Genomic DNA, 16464 nt, shown 5'->3' on the forward strand with positions numbered 1-16464 from the left:
CGCCTCACTATTACATCATAAAGTGGCACATTCCACAAGCTGTTGTTTTCTGAGCTTGGTTTCTATAAAAGCTGTTTTTAAACTAAAGAGAACGTTTTGCGTTTTTAAACTTACAGGATGTTTTTATAGTATAGTGACCTCTTATATGTCAAAAATCAAGGGAATTTTGTTTTTTCATTTTATGACCCCTTTAAGTTTTTTATCTCCTGTTTGTTTTATTTGAAATCTCTTTAGTAGTTGATCAGTAACAGTACTAACGCTGTATCAGATGCAGCAGCTGATGTGATTCTGTCTGGTGTTTTCAGATGAAGATGTTTGACAAGAACCAGGATGGGCGTTTGGATCTGAATGATTTGGCCAGGTGATGGCGATCTCTTTGTGTGTTATCTCAGTCTGGTTTAGCTCATGTCTCTTTCTGTGTGTTATTGATTGTTTGTGATGACCTGAAGTGTTTCTTCTCACAGGATCCTGGCGCTGAAGGAGAACTTCCTGCTGAAGTTTGAGATGGAGGCGAGTGAGATATAGACTGGATTGGGCTGTCGCTGGGAATAGTGGGTGGTGTGACGGTATAATGAGGGGATTGTGTGGAGCGAGTCCATCTGATCAGTGGGAGGATGAGATGATCTTAAAATAACCCGTAATCAGACCCTGTAACTAGCAGCGCTGGTTAACTCTGTCAATGGTGTGCTTCTCAGGCCGGCAGTCACGAGGACCGACGGAGAGACTTTGAGAAGATCTTCACTCACTATGACGTGGTGAGAGTGTCAATCAGATTCTAGTGTAGTGTTATTAAGACTTGAAATTAGATTTTAATGTTAGTTACATTTTTAGTCGTTTTGTTATCATTTTATTTGTTTTTTGTATGAGCTCATGATTCGAACATTACACCTTAATGAATAAATCTGTATATTTATATATATATATTTTGAGATACTGATTTTTGACTTTCATGAGCTGTAAGCTCTAATCATCAAAATTAAAACAAAAACTTGTTTGTTTTACTTTACATCTAATGAATCTAAAATATATATGAAAGTTTCACTTTTTGAAATAAGTTACAAGAAAAAATGCACTTTTTCATGATATTCTATTTTTTTGAGATGCAGCTGTAAAGTATCTGTAGTTTTAGAGTGTTTTTCCTGGGAACACTTTACTTCACTACATTCCAAAACATACTATTATGCTTTTTACTGCACTACACTTCATAAATAAAAGTTGTTGATGGTTTTACCTTTAGTACTCGAGTACAAGAAAGTACTACATTTTTAATGTTCTTAAGTAAATCGCTGAATTAATTTTAAAAGTAGAAAAGTAATAGATTTCTAATGTAATTAAGTATGAAATGATATTTAATATGAAATGTAGTGCAGTAAAAAATACAATATTATGCTTTGGAATGTTGTAAAGTTTTATAAAGAAACACTCTGATAAAGTACAGACACATGAAAAGTGCTTTGAAAGCAGAGTAAAAATACGCCTCTGTTTATTTCAAATAATTTTTTTTTTTAAATGGTTTTAGTTTTGGTTTAACCCTGTGTGTGTGTGTGTGTGTGTGTGTGTGTGTGTCAGAGTAACACTGGGGCTCTGGAGGGCGTGGAGGTCGATGGTTTTGTCAAAGACATGATGGAGCTGGTGAAGGTAAAGACACTGATTATGTCACAGAAGCCCTGTTTATAACCCCAGACAGGACTGGTTGGTTAGTTATTTGCTTGTGTTTTTCAGCCCAGTCTCAGCGGCTCAGACCTGGACAAGTTCAAGCAGGTTCTGCTGGATCACTGTGACATCAACAGAGACGGAAAGATCCAGAAGAACGAGCTAGCGCTGTGTCTGGGGCTCAAGTTCAATCCCTGATGTGTGTGTGTGGGCGTGCTGACAGTAATTAGTGGTCAGTAGTGTGTGTGTCTGTCATTAGTGTCTGTCACTCACACACACTTCACTACATCACTCTTCATACGTGTGTGTGTGTGTGTGTGTGTGTAGGTTTATTCATAAATGTGACCCTGGAGCACAAAACCAATCATAAGGGTCAGTTTTTTCTAAACTGAGATTTATGCATCATCTGAAGCTGAATAAATAATCTTTCCATTGATGTATGGTTTGTTATGATAATAAAAGGACAATATTTGTCTGAGATACAACTATTTGAAAATCTGGAATCTGAGGGAGCAAAAAAATCTAAATATTGAGAAAATCTCCTTTAAAGTTGTTCAAATGAAGTTCTTAGCAATGCATATTACTAATCAAAAATGAAGTTTTGATATATTTACGGTAGGAAATTTACTAAATATCTTCATGGAACATGATCTTAATATCCTAATGATTTTTGGCATAAAAGAGAAATGTATAATTTTGATCCATACAATGTATTGTTGGTTATTTATATAAATATACCTGTGCTACTGATGACTGCTTTTGTGCTGCAGGGACACATATGAAGATTTAATCTTCTTTTTTAGCTTTCAAATGATTATTTGTAATCCCTTTTATGCCTAAATCCCATATTATATGTATGAATAGTGGGAAAAAACATTCTTTAATGTAATTTGATTTAATGTTATCTAGTTATTTTATTGTTCTCTATTACCATAAAGTTAATTTATTATATGTACTTTAGTTTACTTCCTGTTATGTGCAGTGGTTATAATTGTACTGTATGAATGTATGTGTTTACTGTATTTACAAAATATGAATTGCCATTAAATATACAGTGCATTATATATATATATATATATCTATGTGTGTGTGTATGTGTAAGATTTGTTGTGCTAAAAAAAAAGACCACATAATGTGAAACACTGAAACTTCTTCAAACATTGAGCTGCAAAGAAATCAAAAGTGCAGTCTCTAGACATATAAGGCCATAAAATGTGAATATCACTGTTAATAAATTCATTTATCTTGCATCTCGTAATGTTTATTTCCGTTCCAGATTTCATTTCATTTCATGAGAGCTGAATGAAAAGTGCATTAAAATACGATGTATTGCTATTGAAATGTATATAGTGATCAAAGGCAGGTTTGATATAATAAACTCTCTGGTCGTTATTTCTCCGCCAGGTGGCGCTCGGAGCCTCTTAAAGCAGAATCTGCCGTTCAACCGCATTCAAATATTTACATTATCATTATTTGCCATTTTTTATTATTATTGTGATTGTAATTACATAAGAACATATAATTGTTTAAATCGTAAATTTTATTCTGACAAATAAATATAAATCGTCACAGATGATTCTGATTGGTTCATCCTGTGCAGCGCTGAGGAGAGTAACAGGATCACGTGACCTCCGTCTATGAGCAATAGACCGCTAAATGACTTTAGTATCGCACACTTCTTCGTTATGTCTTCTATTTAAAGTAGTATGCTAGTATAATATTCAAACTCCGTCTAGAATTATTATTTAGACTGTCAATCGACAGCTTCCGGTGCGCGAAGCCCCGCCCACTGCACCACGTGTTCGCTCTGTTTATGGCCGCATTGAGAAACGCGTGCAGGATTTATTTTTCTACAGCAGCAAAACTCATAATGAGCAACTTCAGATTCATAGGTGAGAGACACTGGCGCTAAGATAAGCTCATAATGCAGTATTTACTGTGGTACTCATTCAGCAGCAGGTCTTACTATGGTACAGATGCTGTTTGTCACAAAAGCACTTTTAAACATGAATGATATATATATATTTATGCAGATATTGGCATTAATCTGACAGACCCGATGTTCAGAGGAGTTTACAGAGGAACTCAGAAACACGAAGGTAATGACAGATTCATTAGTAATAATTACCTGTAGTCAGCTCCCGGATGTTAATGAGTCGTTTATAAAATGTAATTCAATATTGTGATCATCTGAAGCTGACTTTGGAAACATATTGATTGTGTGCTGATTTTCCTTTACATTCGTTATTATTATGATTAATCAGAGTGTCCTTATGCAATTAAACAATTATTCTGGTTGGTTTTTATATTCACAAATGACTTTAGAGTCATTGGATCATATATAAACACAACAGTTAATACATTTAAACATTACATTTAAATTAAAAATATGTTCTTTAGAATATAACAGATATATGTGTCCCTGCAGCACAGAAGCAGTCATGAGTAACACAGGTATATCTGTAGCAATAGACAACAATACATTGTATGGATCAAAATTATACATTTCTCTTTTATGACAAAAATCATTAGGATATTAAGATCATGTTCCATGAAGATATTTAGTAAATTTCCTACCATAAATATATCAACACTTAATTTTTGATTAGTAATATGCATTGCTAAGAACTTCATTTGAACAACTTTAAAGGAGATTTTCTCAATATTTAGATTTTTTTGCTCCCTCAGATTCCAGATTTTCTAATAGTTGTATCTCAGACAAATATTGTCCTATCATAACAAACCATACATCAATGGAAATATTGTTTATTCATGTGATGCATAAATCTCAATTTCAATAAATGGACCCTTCTGACTGGTTGTGTGGTCCAGGGTCACAATAATAAAGTATTTAATATTTGATCATGTGGTGTGTCAGATGATTTTGCTCAGGTCGTGGAGAGAGCGCTGAAGGCCGGCGTGCAGAAGGTCAGCAAAGCTCATCATTCATAACTCATATGTGGTCAGAATGAGCTTGATGGTGATGTTTCCTCACAGTTCATCATCACCGGAGGAAACCTGGAGGACAGCAGAGCCGCGCTCAGACTCGCACAGACTCGAGGTGCTGGCTCTTACAGGCCAGACTTGAACATTTCAAGCATCTTTCCATAATCAGATGCTGGTTTTTAAAATATTGGACCCACTGATAAATGGAATGGCTATGAATAAATAAATCAATATCAGTCGATCTCTATAAGCATATTTATTTCAGAGAAATTGAACAAATGCCACTTGTTAACTTAAACATGCAACATAATATGGTCATGTGACACAACTGTAACAGCCTGTTTCCTGTGAACGAGTGCTTCTTTGTAACATGTTTTATGATTGATATGTCATGTATGTGTTTGTACATGAGTGTTATGTGTTGTACTTCAGAGGAGTTCTTCAGTACGGTGGGCTGTCACCCGACGCGCTGCGCTGAGTTCGATCAGCAGGACTCGGATCAGTACCTGACCTCTCTCACAGATCTGAGCCTCGGTGACAGACAGAAGGTCATCGCTGTGGGAGAGTGTGGCCTCGGTAATCACATCATCATCACATCATCGTAACATCATCTAATATTCATCATAACATCATCACCCTCACCACATCATGACATCATCATAATCACATCATCATCATGACATCATAATCTCATCGTGACATCATCATCACCACACCATGACATCATCATAATCACATAAAAATCATGACATCATAATCTCATCATGACACTATCATCACCACATCATCATCACATCATCATCACATCATCTAATATTCATCATAACATCATCACCCTCACCACATCATGACATCATCATAATCACATCAAAATCATGACATCATCATCATGACATCATAATCTCATCGTGACATCATCATCACCACACCATGACATCATCATAATCGCATAAAAATCATGACATCATCATCATGACATCATAATCTAATCATGACACCATCATCACCACATTATGACATCATCATAATCACATCAAAATCATGACATCATAATCTCATCATGACACTATCATCACCACATCATAATCATCACATCATGACATCATCACATCATGGCATCATCCTCACACTGGTCTGTGTTGAGCTCTGGTGTGACTCTTGTGTGACAGATTTCGACAGGCTGGAGTTTTGTCCGAAGGAAACGCAGCTGAAGTGAGTGTTTCACAGATTCTGCTGCTGATTTCTGCTGCTGCTGAGTGACTCGTGGTGTGTTTCTCTCGCAGGTACTTCGAGCGGCAGTTTGATCTGGCAGAAGAGACTCGCTTACCCATGTTCCTCCACTGCAGGAACGCACACGCAGACTTCCTGGGTGAGTCTCGTCTAGAGGAGTGTGTGTGTGTGACAGCTGATCTGACATAAACTCGTGTGTGTGTGTGTGTGTGTGACAGCTGATCTGACATAAACTCGTGTGTGTGTCGCTCACAGACATCATGAAGAGGAACAGAGAGCGATGTGACGGTGGAGTGGTGAGTGTTTCTGTAGCACTTTATACAATACAGTTCGTTTCTTCACAGTGACACAAGTGCTACTGGCAGGCACGTGCAGAAGGGGGCTTTGGGGGCTCGAGCCCCTGCGCTTTTTCAAAATTATTCAGAAGTGCCCCTCTCAGACAAATATCAATCACATTGTAGTAAATAAAACAAAATGCATTTGAATTCTGATTAACATGACAATTTGTACAAAACGGTTACTAATCACTCAAAAGTGGGGAAATTCCTGTATTTTGACATATCTGTCAATCTGAAGTGTTGCTATGGGTTGTGTGTGTTTTACTGGACTGACTGATATTCCACATCTGCTCAGAAACCACAGCCTCTCAAGCCATAGACTATAGTTCTTTCAGTGAGTGGGGTGACGGAAAGAAAAAATAAACCAAACTATTTTAAACATTTTTCATCAATAATCAAAACTAGTACGTTGATTTAATTAAAAATCTATATATTACATATTTTAGAATATTAGGCTACATAATTCATCAATGCCCATTAGTCATGTAGTTATAATACACTAACCAATCATGATCTGGCACAAGTTCACATTTCATTGGACAATATGTGAAGTGGAGCAGTTATTTTCTGTTCTTATTCATAAATCAGTAGAAAATGACATGGGACAATTCATGCATGATATACACGGTTTACTATATGATGACACTCTCATAGTTAATGAAGCCCAGTGCCAGCTGCAGCTCTGTTATGTGACGTGTAGACTGATGAAATGGTGACGTGAAAGGACTTTATTATATTACCATTTTTGATAATTATGCCGCATTATGAAAGTGTCTTATGCTCATCAAGCCTGCATTTATTTGATCAAAAATACAGAAGAAACTGTTGCCTAATATTGTGAAATATTATTACAATTTAAAAGAATGTTTTTCTATTCATTTACATTTAAACTATTTTAATAAAATATTTATTTCTGTGATTCAAAGCTGTATTTTCAGCATCATTACTCCATTCTTCAGAAATCATTCTGATTTATTATCAGTGATGGATACAGTTGTGCTGCTGAATTTAATTTATTTATTTATTTGAACCTGTGATACTTTTTTGGGGTTCATTGATAAATAAAAAGTTAAAAAGAACAGCAATTATTCAAAATAGAGATGTTTTCTAACAATATCAGTCTTTACTATCACTATTTCTATCAATTTAACAAATCCTAGCTGAATAAAAACTAATTTCTTAAAAATAAATAAAAAATACTGACCTCAAGCTTTTGAACGGTAGTGTATATTGTTACAAAAGTTATATTTTAATAAATGCTGTTCTCATTGAACTTTTTATTCATCAAAGAATCCTGAAAAAAGAAATGATATATAATTCAGACACGGCCTCCTCCGTCTGGCTGCTTTCAAATAAAACTTGTTATTGTAAACAAAAGCTGGCAGCACTTGCCCCGCCTCCAGGGTCCTCTGATTGGTCCACTGTTTTGGGTGATCTGAAAGATACTGGTGCCAGTATTCCTGCTTGTTTGGGGTGATCTGCCAGTGTTTTCTGGCGTGTTTGTCAGGTTCACTCGTTTGACGGCTCTCAGCGGGACGCAGCGGCTCTGCTGGATCTGGATCTGTACATCGGAATCAACGGCTGGTGAGTTTCACTGAAAGACTGTGTCTCTGCATTTATTCATCACTGACTCGCTTCTGTTTCTGTAATTCAGCTCCTTGAAAACAGCAGAGAATCTGGAGGTGATGAAGTCCATCCCGACTGACAGACTGATGATCGAAACAGGTTCACATTCACACTCACTGCAGACCTATATAATACAGGAGAGATGCAGTTATTTATTGCACTAGAAATTCTACAAAAATGTTTTTTTTGTTTTGTCTTTTTAGTTAGTAAGATTTTGAAGTCTCTTCTGCATTTATTTGATCAAAAATACAGTAACAATTGTGAAATATTATTACAATTTAAAACATCTGTTTTCTGTGTGAATATGTGTTAAACTGTAATTTATTTCTGAGATCTGCAGCTGTATTTCCAGCATCATTACTGCAGTCTTCAGTGTCACATGATCTTCAGAAATCATAATAATATACTGATTTACTGATCAACACACATTTCTGATTATCATCAATATACATGTTATTTTTCAGGATTCACAGATGAATAGAAAGTTCAAAAGAACAGCATTTATTAGAAACAGAAATCTTTTGTGACATTATAAATGTCTTTACTGTCACTTTTGGTCACTTTAATGCATCGTTGAAGAATAAAAGCATTATTTCTGCTGTAGTTTTGTTCCTGGCGTGTGTTCGGTCTCATGCGGTGCTGTTCTCTCTGCAGATGCTCCGTGGTGCAGCATTAAAAACACTCACGCCGGAGCCAAACTCATCAAAACCAGCTTCCCCACCAAGAAGAAGTGGGAGTCAGGACACTGTGTGAAGGACAGGAACGAGCCGTGCCACATCATGTATGTGTGTGTGTGTGTGTGTGTGTGTGTGTGTGTGTGTGAGTGTGAGTGTGTGTGGGTGTGGGTGGGTGGGCTTGTGTGTGTTTGCGCGTGTGTGTGGGCTTGTGAGTGTGTGTGTGTTCAGTGAGTGTGTGTGTGTGGGCTTGTGGGTGTGTGGGCTTGTGTGTGTTTGCGCGTGTGTGTGGGCTTGTGAGTGTGTGTGTGTTCAGTGAGTGTGTGTGTGTGGGCTTGTGGGTGTGTGGGCTTGTGTGGGCTTGTGTGTGTGGGTGTGTGAGTGTGTGTGTGAGTGTGTGAGTGTGTGTGAGTGTGGGTGTGTGGGCTTGTGTGAGTGTGTGTGTGAGTGTGTGTGAGTGTGGGTGTGTGGGCTTGTGTGTGTGGGTGTGTGGGTGTGTGAGTGTGTGTGTGTGGGTGTGTGTGTGTGTGTGAGTGTGTGTGTGGGTGTGTGTGTGTGTGTGTTCAGTGAGTGTGTGTGTGTGTGTGTGTGTGGGTGGGTGGGCTTGTGTGTGTTTGCGCGTGTGTGTGGGCTTGTGAGTGTGTGTGTGTTCAGTGAGTGTGTGTGTGTTTGCGTGTGTGTGGGCTTGTGTGTGTGTGTGTGTTCAGTGAGTGTGTGTGGGAGTGTGTGTGTGTGTGTGTGTGTGTGTGTGTTCAGTGAGTGAGTGTGTGTGTGTGTGTGTGTTCAGTGAGTGTGTGTGTGTGGGCTTGTGTGTGTGAGTGTGTGTGTGTGTGTGTGTGGGTGGGTGGGCTTGTGTGTGTTTGCGCGTGTGTGTGGGCTTGTGTGAGTGTGTGTGTGTGTTCAGTGAGTGTGTGTGTGTGTGTTTGCGTGTGTGTGGGCTTGTGTGTGTGTGTGTGGGTGTGTGTGTGTGTGTGTTCAGTGAGTGAGTGTGTGTGTGTGTGTGTGTGTGTGTGTGTGGGCTTGTTGTGAGTGTGTGTGTGTGTTCAGTGAGTGTGTGTGTGTGTTTGCGTGTGTGTGTGTGTGTTCAGTGAGTGAGTGAGTGTGTGTGTGTGTGTGTGTGGGAGTGAGTGAGTGTGTGTGTGTGTTTGTGTGTGTGTTTGTGTGTGTGTGTGTGTGTGGGTGGGTGGGCGGGCTTGTGTGTGTTTGCGCGTGTGTGTGTGGGCTTGTGTGTGTGTGTGTTTTCAGTGAGTGTGTGTGTGTGTGTGTTCAGATGCTCTGATAGGGGTTGTGTGTTTGATATCAGACAGGTGCTTGAGGTGATGGCTGCCGTCAGGGAAGAAGATCCACTGGACCTCGCTGAAACCATCTACAACAACACCACGAGACTGTTCTTCAAACACACTTCATGAGGATAACTTCATATGTACCATACAACACATGCACAATAAATGTGACGAGAAACATGTAATATACTGGCTTTTTCTCATTTTTGTACCATAAATACATTATAAATGTTAGATGTAAAACTTAAAACTACATAAAAATGAGAAATGTTGCCATAGCAACTGAAGTAAGTTGTATTGAAATGTGGAGAACCAAACCTGCTGAAATCAAAAATAAAGCAATAAAATCTAATAATAGGAAAATAAGTAAAGGAATAAATGACTTAATAAAACAAATGCTTAATAATTCACAATATAGTCAAACATATTTTGATTAAATTTGGTCCTAAATTAATTTTAATATTTTATTATTAACATTGCTAATATTTAATTATTTTCTATATGTATTTTGAAATTTATTCTTTTTCACTTTGTTTTGAATTCTCTAATTTTCGTATACTTATTAATTTATTCATAAATACATAACATTTTCATTTTTTCCTTTATTATGCTTGTTTATACTGGAAATAAATCTAAAAGCAAAAGGAATTAAAACTATTTTAAATCCAAACAGAAATTAAAATAGTTTTTAAAAATGCACATAAAGACGCATAACAACATTTCCAAAAATGAAAAACTTTAAATCCAAAAATAAAAGGCAAATCAAAATATTAATTAACAGATGCTTTTATCCAAAGTGACTAAAATGAGGACAATCAAAATCAACAAAAGAGCAATAACTGCTAAAGGACTAAATGTAATTCAAAATATTAAGAAAAACTACAATAATACTGAAATTACAATGTATTTATTTATTTATTTATTGCTTTTTAATGTTAAGATTTATTATTAGATCATACTAGCAATAATTATAAACTCACATTTCATAAATATTAATGAGTAATACAATTTGTAGTGATTGTTTTTTTGGCACTAATAATTTATTATTTTAATTTTATTATTAATAGTATTGTGTGGCATCCATCTGCAATTAATCATATATATATATATATTAATAACCCCGCGTCAGTTCTCTGGTGTGGCATTCTGTATTCTGCGCATGCGCATGGTCACTTCCGCGTTCCTCTCATAGCAACAGCAGCAGAGCCAAAATGGCGACCAGCGGAGATCCTGCGTGACACCGAGCTGAGTCTCAACACCGAACCCTGCGGTTCCCCCTCGGCGCCATGGCCTCCGCTCACGGGCGGCTGGGTCAGCACCTCCAGGCCGTGCTGGATGTGGTTCTGCGGGTCCCGAGCATCTTTATAATCGACGCCATATTCAACTCGTACTCAGATCCCGGGACCGGATGGACCGGAACCGCCGGGAGAGCGTTAATCCGCGCGCTGGGTGAGTCCGGTTCGCCGTGATTCGGGGTCGGGTCGGGTGTTTAATACCGGTGTACTGACGTCAGAGATAATGAGCTTCTGTCGGTGAACCGGGCCTGAACACAGAACCGAATCCCGACCAAAGCAGATTAAATAAACACTTAAAGCATATTTTAGATGTTTTCTTTGCTCTAGTTTGGAAAATATGGAAGGCTGTCTGAAAAAATATAATTGCGAATTTTTGTTCCACAATTTAAACTTTTTTTCTCGCTTTTTTTGCGATATATCTCGCTATTCTGACTCTAAGTTTCCATTTTTATTGTCTCAGAGAATCAAATATAAAAAGAGGCTTTGTATCTCAATTTGTACTTTCTCTTGCAATTCCAAGTTGGATGTAAAATATATAAATGTAAATAAAGTAGCATTTCTTTAGCTTTTTACTACCACTGATTTAAAAAAGTAATTAAAAAGCAAATGTGATCTTTCTAATTCCACGATTCATACTTTAAATATAATATTTCTGAGTTTATATCTCGCAATCTGGACTCTTTATAGTTTTATTCCTCAACACATAATTTAAAAAAATTAAAAAGGAAATTGTAACTAGATATATACTATGGTAATTTACCCACTAAAGCTTTTAAAATAAAAATTTACGTTTTTTCCTCCTTAAGCATAATGAAGTCCATTTTGTAATTTCATATAAATTACAGTGATGTGTTCGGACACTTGTATCAGTGACCAATCATAAAGCAGCATAAACTACATCATATTTTTCAAAACAGAGGTGCATGCATATAAATTATATCACCACAGTCCAACACTGATAGAAGAATACTTTCTACTAAATGTTTCCAGAGCAACAAAGGAGAATTGTTTTTTTTTAAACGAAAATAAAAGTAATATTGCATCATTTCTGCACTGCATTCTGCACGCTGACTTTCATCCTCTTGTTTTGCAGGTATTCTGGTTTCCAGCGTGGTTCTGGTGCTTTCCCAGAAGTCCCTGTTCAAGTTCTACACTCTGTTCGCGGCCGTTATGCTGGGCTCAGCATCGGTCCTCATCAATTACTACAGCACGTCACACATCGACTTCTACAGCGTGTACAACCGAGCGGCGCTGGGCTTGGGCCTTCTGCAGCTAATGCTAGGACTGGGCTATGTTTCGCTGCTGAACGTGCCGTCGCTCTGCGCCGCGCTGCTAGTGCTGGACGTCATGCTCCCGCTGTGGGGCCTGATGCTGGAGCTCCCGGTGCACGTGCGTCAGGCGCTAGCGCTAGCATCGGGGGCGGTTCTTGCGACGCACGCCACTGTTAATCTGCTTTGGAAGCTGAAGTGGTTCTACTACTCCTGCCGCTACGTCTATCTACTCCTGCGCCATATGTACCGCATCTATGGCCTGCAGCTGCTGCTGGAGGACACCTGGAAGCGCATACGCTTCCCTGACATCCTCCGCGTTTTCTGGCTAACGCGCATGACGGCGCAAGCAGTCATCCTAGTGTATGTGGTTCGTGTGGTTCGCTCGGAAAGCGGCCTGCAGCTCGGCTGGGACTTGTTTTGGGATTTAACCAGCAACTTGATCATCAGCGGCTGTGATTCGACCCTCACCGTGTTGGGAATGAGCGCCGTTATCTCGTCGCTGGCGCATTACTTGGGACTTAGCATCCTAGCGTTCATCGGCTCAACCGAGGAGGAGGATAAGCGGCTGGGGTTTGTCGCGCCAGTGTTGTTCTTCATCCTCGCGTTGCAGACGGGACTAAGCGGACTGGATCCCGAAGAGCGACTGATCCGGCTTAGCCGGAACATGTGCCTTCTGCTAACCGCAATTCTACACTTCATCCACGGAATGACGGATCCAGTGCTAATGTCGCTAAGCGCCTCGCACGTTTCGTCAGTTCGCAGGCACGTTCCTGTCCTGCTGGTGTCGCTAGGACTGTTCGCTCTCCCCGTCCTGCTCAGCTACGTTCTATGGCATAACTACGTGCTAAACACGTGGCTCTTCGCTGTCACCGCGTTCTGTGTGGAGCTCTGTCTCAAAGTCCTCGTTTCGCTCACCGTCTACGGGCTTTTTATGATCGACGGATTCTACAATGTGCTCTGGGAGAAGCTGGACGACTACGTCTACTACGTGCGCTCCTCTGGCAACGTCATCGAGTTCGTCTTCGGCGTGATCATGTTCGGAAACGGCGCGTATACGATGATGTTCGAGTCGGGAAGTAAAATCCGCGCGTGCATGATGTGCCTGCATGCGTATTTCAACATCTACCTGCAGGCAAAGAATGGCTGGAAGACGTTTATCAACCGTCGCACGGCGGTCAAAAAGATCAACTCGCTCCCGGAGATCAAAGGCACGCAGCTGAGGGAGATCGAGGACGTTTGCGCGATCTGCTATCAGGAGTTCGCCGCGTCCGCACGCATTACGCCGTGCCATCATTATTTCCACGCGCTGTGTTTGCGCAAGTGGCTGTATATTCAAGACACGTGTCCCATGTGCCACCAGCGCGTCTACATCGAGGACGACGGACACGAGCGCACCGCGTTCTCTAATAACAACGGCTACGCCGCGCCGGGGCAGGAGAGGGCGGAGTTTGAGGGAGAAGAGGGTGGGGCTGATGTGGGGGGGGCTGACGGAGGGGCGGAGCCTGAAAACGAGCTTCAGGAGGACAATGACAGCATCGAGTACGACGAGGAGGAGTGGGGGACGCAACCGGGCGTGGCGCTCGTAGAAGAAGAGTACATTAACGACGACACGGACTCCAACTGAAGCAGCGCGGATATTTAAATTAAAAACGATTGCGAGATCAGAGACGTTATGCTTTTGTTTGTGTGTGTGTGTTCGTATAAAAGGGCTGATCTTGTGTTTCTCCTGAAATGCTCTTGACCATGTTTGGCTGAACGATAAAGAGTAGGGCTGCAAAACGATTAATCGTGATTAATCGAGTCGAAATAGAAGTTTGTTTACATACTATATGTGTGTGTGTGTACGGTGTATATTTATTACGTTTATATAAATATACACACATGTATATATTAAGGAAAAATATGTTATACAGATACTTTTTAAATATATACACACAGTACACAAACTGTTATTTTGAAGCGATGAATTGTTTTGCAGGCCTAATGAAGAGTGTTGTGCTACTGTAATCGCAGTATACCTCGATATGATCACTACTGGTCTCTTGTGTGACCTCTCTTATAATTGTGTACATTATTGTACATGTAATGAAAGAATTACACTGACGTTTGTCCACTGGAGAAAGCTGAATCAGCTGTTAATCTCAGTTTGACTGCGATATATTACGCTCTCCGGCAGCATTATTCAACTCTCAGTATCTGATAATATCACACGGTGTTGCTTTTTGACCTGCCTGGCGCTTTTTACAATGCAATTAACACCTTTCACCAAGATGCAGCGCTTTGTTTTCTGATTTCTGGTGTTGTTGAATGCAGTAATGATTAGATGCGTGTTTGATTTCAGGTTAAACTGTTTATTTGCCAAGAGAACTGATGTAAATAAATAATCTGCTTTAGTTCTTTTGTAAATAAAGCAATTAAGCTAAAGTTCTAAGTTCCAAGTGATCTGGAACTTTGTACTTGATTATATTTTTTGAACTTCTTTGTTGTGGTTTGTTTTCTCACAGGTTTTTCTTTTCATTCCTTCAACATTGCATTTAATTAATCTGAATCATCACTGTAAATAATATTTAATACTCGGTCTTACTGATATTCAGATGGTAATGAGGTAATTATGACATTGTTAATATACAATTTAAAATGTTCAACTGTAGATGTATTGTTCATTGTTAGTTCATGTTAACTATTGATTTAACAAGTTTGAACTAATGAGACTGATCAAATTGGTTACCTATTTAGTTAACATGGTGACGGTGAACATGAAATCTGGAGTGTCACATTTAATATTCTGTTATTAAAGCTCAAAATTCACTTTCTGTAGCAAGTGAGGTCAAATTTGAGGATGCAAATGACTAATTTTAATAAATTGTGTGCATTTAGTTTGCTAAAACAAATGAATATTTGACATCACTTCTAAATTCAGTGTATCTGTTAACATACTGTGCACCAACATGAACAAATCATTTTTATTCAGTAACATTCAAATGATATTAAATGCTGTAAAACAATAGGATTGCTTACTGATCTTAATCGTCTTAAAATAGACACATAGACTAATGCAATATATATATATTTATTGTTTTCTGTTGATCTGGGGTGAAGTATGACCTGGACATTTCTTGAAGGTTGTATATTTTATATTGTCATGAAAATGTAATGTTGTCATATATGGCTTCACTCAGTACAGAAAGTGAATTTTGATCTCAACAATATCAGAAGAAAAAAACATCTCAGATCTTTAATGATTCTGTTCACTCGTCTGTTTTCTTATGGAAGCCCATTATCATGCTTTGGGAAGTCATAGTTATGATTTTAAAATCATAATTACAAGATGAAAAGTTAGACTCTAAAAATCTAAATGGACATACCATATGAAAATTATGACAAAAAAGTCATATTTATGAGAAGGCAAAACAATATCATAATTTTGATTTGTTTTAATCTCATAATTATGATTTAGTAGTGTTTTAGTGCCATGTAAAAAATACTAAATTATGAGAATAAAGTCAAAAATGTTGAAATATTAACATTATTGAGAAAATGTTACGACTTGTATCTCACAATGCTACAACTGAATTCTTGTAATTTTGAGTTCTCAAAATGTTACGACTTTACTCTTGTAAAACTTTGACTTTGTTCTCATAATTTAGATTTTATCAAAATAAAACGTTATCTTACAATGCTACGACTTTATTCTCATTAGTTGAACATTATTCTCAAAATATTTCAAGTATAATCTCATATAAGACTTTAGTGTCCTAATGCTACAAGTTTTTCCCCATAATTTTGACTCAAAATATTCTTAAAATATAACGGCTTTATTCTTGTTATATCAGATATTTTGGTTACACTTTATTTTAAGGTGTCCTTGTTACAGCATAATTACATTTATTAATTAACTACATGTATTTATGGTTATGGTTAGGATTAGGGTTTGGCTGTAGGGTTACTTTCATGTAATTCTGCATAATTTATTGTTATTGTAATAGTAAGTGCATGTAACAAGGACACCTTAAAGTGTTTACCATATTAAGTATTTATTCATTTTTTTAAAGTCATAATTTTGACTTTTATCTATATTAATATTTATGTCCTAATTTTGACTTGGTATGTCAAAATTTTGTGATTTCAATTTCAGTGAGTTCGATTTT

At 38.1% G+C, this 16464-nt stretch overlaps 3 protein-coding genes across 4 annotated transcripts in view; all 3 read left to right on the top strand.

The window, feature by feature from the left end:
- Positions 1-2907, top strand: part of LOC306884947 (secretagogin) — a 7379-nt gene extending 4472 nt beyond the window's left edge. The window contains exons 7-11 of the mRNA XM_079441210.1: positions 306-361; positions 465-510; positions 696-755; positions 1570-1638; positions 1723-2907. Of these exons, the coding sequence (XP_079297336.1) occupies positions 306-361; positions 465-510; positions 696-755; positions 1570-1638; positions 1723-1851 (360 nt within the window). The 3' untranslated portion in view covers positions 1852-2907. The remainder of the gene's footprint in view (positions 1-305; positions 362-464; positions 511-695; positions 756-1569; positions 1639-1722) is intronic.
- Positions 2908-3254: 347 nt separating this feature from the next.
- On the top strand, positions 3255-9933 carry tatdn1 (TatD DNase domain containing 1). Of its 2 annotated transcripts, XM_079441896.1 has the most exons (12): positions 3255-3545; positions 3687-3752; positions 4532-4581; positions 4651-4714; positions 5032-5175; positions 5769-5811; positions 5883-5968; positions 6085-6125; positions 7675-7751; positions 7822-7892; positions 8448-8574; positions 9771-9933. In XM_079441896.1, the coding sequence occupies exons 1-12, from the start codon at positions 3467-3469 to the stop codon at positions 9874-9876; spliced, it is 954 nt and encodes a 317-aa protein (XP_079298022.1). In that variant the 5' UTR covers positions 3255-3466; the 3' UTR covers positions 9877-9933. The 2 variants fall into 2 exon arrangements, with proteins under 2 accessions (XP_079298022.1, XP_079298023.1); XM_079441897.1 differs by lacking the exon at positions 4651-4714 and having other exon boundaries at positions 3442-3545.
- A 1005-nt stretch (positions 9934-10938) lies between these two features.
- Positions 10939-15991, top strand: LOC306885600 (E3 ubiquitin-protein ligase RNF139-like). The gene is made up of 2 exons (XM_079442245.1): positions 10939-11199; positions 12139-15991. Exons 1-2 carry the CDS (start codon positions 11037-11039, stop codon positions 13938-13940), a joined length of 1965 nt encoding a protein of 654 aa, XP_079298371.1. The 5' UTR covers positions 10939-11036; the 3' UTR covers positions 13941-15991.
- The last annotated feature ends 473 nt before the right edge of the window (positions 15992-16464 follow it).

The sequence above is a fragment of the Barbus barbus genome, assembly GCF_936440315.1.
Source record: "Barbus barbus genome assembly, chromosome: 19".
Classification (NCBI taxonomy): Eukaryota; Metazoa; Chordata; class Actinopteri; order Cypriniformes; family Cyprinidae; genus Barbus; species Barbus barbus.

What these genes read in the sequence shown, in the direction of transcription:
- tatdn1 (XM_079441896.1), top strand. Translation starts at nt 3,467, where the DNA reads ATGGCCGCATTGAGAAACGCGTGCAGGATTTATTTTTCTACAGCAGCA. An exon ending in TGAAGGCCGGCGTGCAGAAG is followed by an intron (nt 4,582 to 4,650) that starts GTCAGCAAAGCT and finishes GTTTCCTCACAG; the next exon opens with TTCATCATCACCGGAGGAAA. An exon ending in AACGAGCCGTGCCACATCAT is followed by an intron (nt 8,575 to 9,770) that starts GTATGTGTGTGT and finishes GTTTGATATCAG; the next exon opens with ACAGGTGCTTGAGGTGATGG.
- LOC306885600 (XM_079442245.1), top strand. Translation starts at nt 11,037, where the DNA reads ATGGCCTCCGCTCACGGGCGGCTGGGTCAGCACCTCCAGGCCGTGCTG. An exon ending in AGCGTTAATCCGCGCGCTGG is followed by an intron (nt 11,200 to 12,138) that starts GTGAGTCCGGTT and finishes CTTGTTTTGCAG; the next exon opens with GTATTCTGGTTTCCAGCGTG.